The sequence below is a fragment of the Taudactylus pleione genome, unplaced genomic scaffold (assembly GCF_031769625.1).
Source record: "Taudactylus pleione unplaced genomic scaffold, aTauple2 ptg000194l, whole genome shotgun sequence".
In the NCBI taxonomy this organism is placed as follows: domain Eukaryota; kingdom Metazoa; phylum Chordata; class Amphibia; order Anura; family Myobatrachidae; genus Taudactylus; species Taudactylus pleione.
The window spans coordinates 678,501-686,046 of record NW_028284596.1 but is presented as its reverse complement, the minus strand read 5'-3'; the positions used below and the strand labels follow the sequence as shown (position 1 = coordinate 686,046).

The 7,546-nt window shown below is 53.3% G+C and overlaps 1 protein-coding gene across 1 annotated transcript in view; it reads left to right on the top strand.

The window, feature by feature from the left end:
* Positions 1–867: 867 nt before the first annotated feature.
* The window catches only part of ZNRF1 (zinc and ring finger 1), a 29,849-nt gene continuing 23,170 nt past the window's right edge, over positions 868–7,546 (top strand). Inside the window, exon 1 of the mRNA XM_088476771.1 lies at positions 868–1,567. Within this exon, the coding sequence (XP_088332897.1) occupies positions 1,240–1,567 (328 nt within the window). The 5' untranslated portion in view covers positions 868–1,239. The remainder of the gene's footprint in view (positions 1,568–7,546) is intronic.

The following is a 7,546-nucleotide window of genomic DNA, read 5'->3' as shown; positions in this document are numbered from 1 at the left end:
GACCTGGGCAGGGAGAAGAGGTAGGTGAGGAAGGGGTTAATACATGAGGAAGGGGTTAATGACCTGTGCAGGGAGGGGAGGCAGGTGAGGAAGGGGTTAATACATGAAGAAGGGGTTAATGACCTGGGCAGGGAGGAGAGGCAGATGAGGAAGGGGTTAATACATGAGGAAGGGGTTAATGACCTGGGCAGGTAGGGGAGGCAGGTGAGGAAGGGGTTAATACATGAGGAAGGGTTAATGACCTGGGCAGGGAGGGGAGGCAGGTGAGGAAGGGGTTAATACATGAAGACGGGGTTAACGACCTGGGCAGGGAGAAAAAGGTAGGTGAGGAAGGGGTTAATACATGAGGAAGGGGTTAATGACCTGTGCAGGGAGGGGAGGCAGGTGAGGAAGGGGTTAATACATGAAGAAGGGGTTAATGACCTGGGCAGGGAGGAGAGGCGGATGAGGAAGGGGTTAATACATGAGGAAGGGGTTAATGACCTGGGCAGGTAGGGGAGGCAGGTGAGGAAGGGGTTAATACATGAGGAAGGGGTTAACGACCTGGGCAGGGAGAAAAAGGTAGGTGAGGAAGGGGTTAATACATGAGGAAGGGGTTAATGACCTGGGCAGGGAGGGGAGGCAGGTGAGGAAGGGGTTAATACATGAAGAAGGGGTTAATGACCTGGGCAGGGAGGAGAGGCGGATGAGGAAGGGGTTAATACATGAGGAAGGGGTTAATGACCTGTGCAGGGGGGGAGGCAGGTGAGGAAGGGGTTAATACATGAAGAAGGGGTTAATGACCTGTGCAGGGAGGGGAGGCAGGTGAGGAAGGGGTTAATACATGAGGAAGGGGTTAACACCCGGGCCCCGGAGGGGAGTGGGAGCCGCGCATGCGCACTCCCGGTGTCTATTGTTACAGCCCAGCAACAAGCAGCAGCAGCAGCAGCAGCCCTGAGCCCTGAGAGAGAGCTGCGGTCGGTGAGACAGAGGCAGCCGGAGACACGGCCGGGAGGCGCCCAGCGATGAGAGCGGAGACCCCGGGGCTATACAGGGCCAGGTCTGATGGGCCGGGGAGCTGAGAGAAGTGCCCCCACCGCACCCCGCCAGGGGCCACAGGAGCCCAGCACCCCCCGCTGAGTGTCCCCGGAGCGCCACCCACAGGGGACCCTGTATCCGGGGAGAGAGCGGGTGATGCCGGAGATCTGAGCCGCCCTCCCCCCAGCAGCGCCGGCACCCTCCCGCCCCAGCAGCCGCCATATGGGGGGGAAGCAGAGCTCGGCCTCCCGCTCCCGGGCACAGTTCCCCGGGGTGTCCTCTGATGACTCGGCCGTACCCCCGGCCTCACACCTAGGACATTACCGGCCGGGCGGCGCCATGGGTCTGCGTAGCCGCTCGGTGAGCTCCGTGTCCGGCCTGGATCCCCCCGCAGCCGGCCTCCCCTTTGGCCTGTACCGGGCTGGGCCCGAACCCGACAGAGGAGGCAGCTCCGGTGCTGAGGAGAGCAGGGGGGGCCTGTACCTGGGTCCGCGGGCCTCCCTCACCGACACCCTGCAGCTCACCCCGAGGTGGATCGGAGCACAGAGCGGTGAGTGCCCGGGAAGCCCCCCGCCCCTGTGTGAGTGACCCCCTGGGCCCCCCGCCCCTGTGTGAGGGGCCCCCCGCCCCTGTGTGAGGGACCCCCCTGGGCCCCCCGCCCCTGTGTGAGGGGCCCCCCGCCCCTGTGTGAGGCACCCCCCTGGGCCCCCCGCCCCTGTGTGAGGGACCCCCCTGGGCCCCCCGCCCCTGTGTGAGGGGCCCCCCGCCCCTGTGTGAGGGGCCCCCCGCCCCTGTGTGAGGGGCCCCCCGCCCCTGTGTGAGGGGCCCCCCGCCCCTGTGTGAGGGGCCCCCCGCCCCTGTGTGAGGGGCCCCCCGCCCCTGTGTGAGGGGCCCCCCGCCCCTGTGTGAGGGGCCCCCCTGGGCCCCCCGCCCCTGTGTGAGGGACCCCCCTGGGCCCCCCGCCCCTGTGTGAGGGACCCCCCTGGGCCCCCCGCCCCTGTGTGAGGGACCCCCCTGGGCCCCCCACCCCTGTGCTGTCCTAATATGCAGCTACAGTGATGGCAGCCATTGTGTGGGCTTAGTAGTTTAGGAGCTACTGATAGGAATGAGGCAGAGCGTGCCTCATGCCTCTAATGGACTTAATATTGGTTCAGCCCACAATATGGCTTGCTCCATCCTATATGTGTTAGGCGCTATGTAAAATACACTATGAAGTTCGGATTCCGGTAGTAATGGAAGGTGATTGTCTCTGCTCCTCTGGTGCCAACTTCAGCTCTTTGGTACTGGACAGCCTCATAATACATTTTTATTGCTTTGTAGTAGAGTGCAAGCTTCCTGGGCGACATGCCCATTGCTTGCAATCAGGGACCAAATCTTGACATCTCTTCGTGTAATAAGGTCATACATGACACAAGTGATACTTGTAGCAGAGTTACATGCTGTGTTTTCTGACCACGTGTGCAGGCAATCGCTCCCCCTGACCCCTGCACTGTAGCCGGCTATCTTGCTGTGGTCAGAACACAAATGCAATGTGGTTTCCGGTCAGGCCTTCGTCCTGTACATCTAACCACACACCTACTTCCTGCACAGATAAAGCGCCCTCCGTTCAGCCGATCTGCGCAGTCGCCCAGGTTATTGAGATCATACGTGAGCTAGTAGTTTGGGATGACTCTCCAGCCTAATGTAACACACACTGGGATGTTCTATAATGCTGTGTATCGTAATCAGTCACATCTTGGACACAGCAGGGATCTCATCTGGTTCCTCATTGTATGCATTCATCTCCACTTTATCCGTCCGCACACTCATGGGAGATTTCAGTAATGTCACTTTCATCCATATGTTTCCCTTAAAGGGAGTCTTAGGGCCGACAGCCCGATTTAATGTGAGCTTGACCCAGATTGTATCATTGGACCCCTGCCCTATAGGAGGAAATATTGCAGCTTGCCATGTGATAACTGCTCCAGGTATGGCAGGGCCGACGTCTGTCCGATGACCCAACATAGCGCAGTATGGTAGAGTTTGAGTGCGAATGGTTCTTGTGTTGGCAAGGGGCACGGTGTGTCCTGGATATTGGTTTTACTATGTTTGTGTAGTGGAAAATTTGATTCAAGGTTTTACTTTGTCCTAATTTCTATGGGGTTATGTTTATACGATAAGTTGTATGCCAAAGGCTGGCAGCTGGCTTCTGAGGTGCATCCCAAATCCGTGCAGGAGGGGACACTATATACATTTAATTTGATGATGCATCATTAATCATTGGGGTTTCCCTCCTCTATCTAACAAAGAAGGGTCTGATTCACAGAGTGACGCAATGGCGCTATTTACGCAGATCGTGCGATTGTTTGCCAGTGCACGGGCGTTTTAAGTCGCATTGTGCACGTGCTGCGAATGCCTTGTGATTACGTTCGCACAGAGGATCCATTCTCAAAGTGAGTGACAGAGGTAACGGGGGGGGTCAGAAAAACAGACGTGTCTGACCGCTTGGACGCCGTTTTATGGTCGTGCGTAAATTAGGCATTACGATTGCATTCACAGCATGAGAGCTGTCAGCGTGCGAGGGGAGCTGAAGCGTTTGCAGGGGGTAAGACACGCCGCAAGGGCAAGATGGCTGCTCGATGTGCGTTGATGTTACCGATATTTACGCAGCTTAGCGACATCGTATGCAGATGAGAAAGCAGCTGTGAGCATCCCAATGATCGGGTTATCTTTGCAACCATTTAGCATATTTTTGCAGTTGGGTTGCGTACAATCTTAGCTGCAGTAGCGTCAGTCTCTGAAGCAGGCCCTCCGTCCGCAGTATTGCTTTTGCCGCCTTCTGGGAAGCCGGGATGAGCGTCACGGTCTTGAGTTGTGGGATATTGAGAGCATGTGGGCAGTAGAGACTCTTGTTTTTGTGCATAAGTAATTTCCATGATGGTCCCTGGAGAGAGAGGGGGATTTATCACACGGGAAAAGAATATTGCTCATAGCCAATCGGAATAGCTTCTCTTATCGTAAAGAGCAACAAATGACTTCCTACAAAACTGTGCTATACTGCATGGTGTCACTCATTCTGAGAGCTACAGAACCGGCACCTACTGATGTAGGTAACAAACAGAGAAAATCCCATTATTACATAAGAGGAAATACACTTTCCATCCCTATTGTTGCACAATCCCCCACTGCTGGTTTGTTATAGGGAATAAAATACTTCCCGTTCTGTCTCTCTGCAGGATGCTGATCCTGGTTACATGGTCACAAAATCTGGGATAGTTTCCATTTTCCGTCTACAATTTCATTATAACTTTAGTGTATGTTGGGAGGGGGCTTTGATCTTGTACAACGCTAGGAATGGAAGCAAGCCCGGTCATGTGAAAACATTTCTGTCTCCTTTACTGTTTGGCTTGGAGTATCTTAATACAATCTTTGCATTATATGAGCTAACTAGCTTAACACACATGCATTATAAGGATGTTGGAGACCCCCAGCCCCCTTGGCTTTGGTGAATTAAAATAAAAAGTCTTTCGACTCCACCCACCCTTCACCCGTTTTTGCCATCAATAAACTAGACCAAGCACAATACAGTGTATTCCTGGGTGATGGGGAAGGTTAAGTTGACATCCAAAGCTACGTGGTGTAAAGTCCAGGGGTGAGCCCCGGTGCTATTGGCTGGTGAATGAACAGGTGTCCTATAGCTAATTATAACTGTTGTCCTTGGCTGGGAAATATTTCCATAAACCTCAGTCACATGTGACCAGTGCTGACATCGTTTTCCCATCACGCACACACACACACGGCTCTTGTGCAGGCTGAACGAGGTGTCCGCCATGCCGCAGAAGCGTCTGGTATGGCCCAGAACCCTCCATTACTTGTTGCATGTGCAGAAATAAGGCTGTAATGGGGGCTTTTCAGTCTGTTATAGGTGAAAGTCTCATTCGCTCATGTAAGCTCAGCCAGGCACAGAGTTAGTATCGTAGCCATCAATGGGCACAGGATTGCCACTGAGTTAGTGTCGTAGCCATCAATGGGCACAGGATTGCCACTGAGTTAGTGTCGTAGCCATCAATGGGCACAGGATTGCCACTGAGTTAGTGTCGTAGCCATCAATGGGCACAGGATTGCCACTGAGTTAGTGTCGTAGCCATCAATGGGCACAGGATTGCCACTGAGTTAGTATCGTAGCCATCAATGGGCACAGGATTGCCACTGAGTTAGTGTCGTAGCCATCAATGGGCACAGGATTGCCACTGAGTTAGTGTCGTAGCCATCAATGGGCACAGGATTGCCACTGAGTTAGTGTCGTAGCCATCAATGGGCACAGGATTGCCACTGAGTGCTAAACGTCTAATAACGTGGCTTTAGGACACTTGTTTTTTTGTTATTTTTCCAAGTTCCGATCCCGTGCGCGCCTCCGTATACACCTCCGACCTGCTCTATCCATGTATCTTATACACAGTATTTTTTTTGTTATTATAGCTGCAAAGAAGGTTTCAGGACTAATCCGTGGGCTTCAACTTTTGTCTAATGTTTAATGGATTGAGTGCTAATTATAGAGTTTAAAGGCTTTTTGTTTTTGGGACAAAGCAGAAGTGATTAGCTGCAACCCTTGAAAGGGAAACATTCACTCAGGGCCTGATTCAGACCCGCTCGCGAGCGCTAAGCGGGTCGATGGTGGCCCAGTGCGCATGCACACAATGGAGCCGGCTCCGTCGTGCGCATGCGCGAGACCCGGATAGCGACGGGCAAACCGTCGCTCCGGGTCTCTTACCAAAGGGGGCGTGCTGTCGATGTTGAGTGACAGCACGCCCCCTTTGGTGGGCGGGCTTGGGGCGTGGCTACCCAGACGGAGGCGTTGCCATGGGAACGCCTACCGTCTGGGGTCGGCCCCACTGACATCACAAGCGATGTCGGTGGGAATGCTTTCGGCACTGGTAGAGTCGAAAGCACTCTAGGGCTTGCGGCAACGAGACCCTACCATAAGGGTCTCGTCGCAAGCCCGATGGTCGCGATGGTCTTGACCATCGCGACCATCTTCCTGGCCGCTCGCTATAGCTTTGGGTGGTCACCCACAGCTATGCGAGTGGCCAGGAGGCCGCTCTGAAAAACAAAACAGAAGGCCGGCCCTGATTCAGAGCGAGCGCTCTGTCAGAGCGTCCGGCTGTGAATCAGGCCCTCAGTTCCTCCAGCCGTAGGCCGGGCTCCTCAGTGTGACTGTCTCTAGCAGTGCTTTAGAAATACAGAACAATGTTTGCAAAGTTACTCAATAGGCTCTTCTGTGTTTAACGCACACCCGTTACCTATTCAATGGGCCGTTCCATTCAGCCTATCCGTGTGCTAGGGACCGTTGTCTTGATGAGCTATGCCCATAATATGATTTGGTCACACTGTGTATAGTGGGGACAGAGCTTTGCGGGATTCCATGTCTATTTAGTTAGGAAATAGTCTAGTAAATGTCAGTGACGGCTACACTGGATTGGGCCAATTCTCCCGCCGGGATCGGGGCGTTGGTGTAATCCAACATGTTGAAATTCCCTGATTTGCCGATCATGATCAAAATATGATCGTGATCAGCAAATCGATTTTTCAACATGAAGAATTTCACCATTTCCCCAACGGATCGGTGATTAAGAATGGCAGCCGATCAACATTTCCGATTGGGGGTTCCGGTCGGATCGGGGAGTAGGGCCTCAATTCAATTCAACGCAAATTGAATAGCCTGGGAAGGAGGTCAATTCAGTGAGCTGTTAAGTCCGACTAAAGAGTTCTTCTCGCATCCCTCCTGGGGTGCGAGCAGAGATCCAACAGAACTACAGACGCGATGCTGTTCTCTGCCCTTAGTGCCGTGGAAACAGCATCGCGCCTGGCAGTTTAGTGGAACAATGCCGGCTCTCGCGATTAAACGCCATGTTTAAGGCGCGAGAATCACCATTCTCTGACAAAACGCGCTGAATTGAATGCTCCGGGAGTTCCTTCCCAGCGCCATTCCATTCTCGTTGAATTGAATCGTGCCCTAGGTGAAAACGCCACCTTATGGTACAGTATCTGGTCCTCAAGTTATCGGACTGTTAATGCCGGCACTGGACTGGTTTCCGTTAAATGCAAACCATCGATCCTGCGCATTAGGTAAACTGGATTATTGTGTGGCTCATTATGGCCTTCGCTAGCCCTAATGAGTCGCTCTAACCTTCCCTCAGTAATTCCAACCTGCGTTTGTTTTTATCGTTTTGTCACAGTATCCTATGTATTGATGATCAATTGTTATCCGCTGTACGGCGCGGTGAATACCTTGCAACACCATATTTATAAAAGAGAAGTGTCAGAAAGGCAGAGCACGTCCTACAGATTGTCCTAATACTCTTGCTAAAGTCACGGCAAACAGCCCATTTTCAGCGAACCGCCGAGCATCTTTCTTGCGCACAACATGTCTGTCTTCCATAAATAAAACTGGGAGCGACAAAACTACTCTGCTAGATGACGTTGACCAGTTTGATGTGCGACTGAGTCGGACTCTGTAAGAAGTGCTCCAGTGCCGCAACTTTTCCTTGCG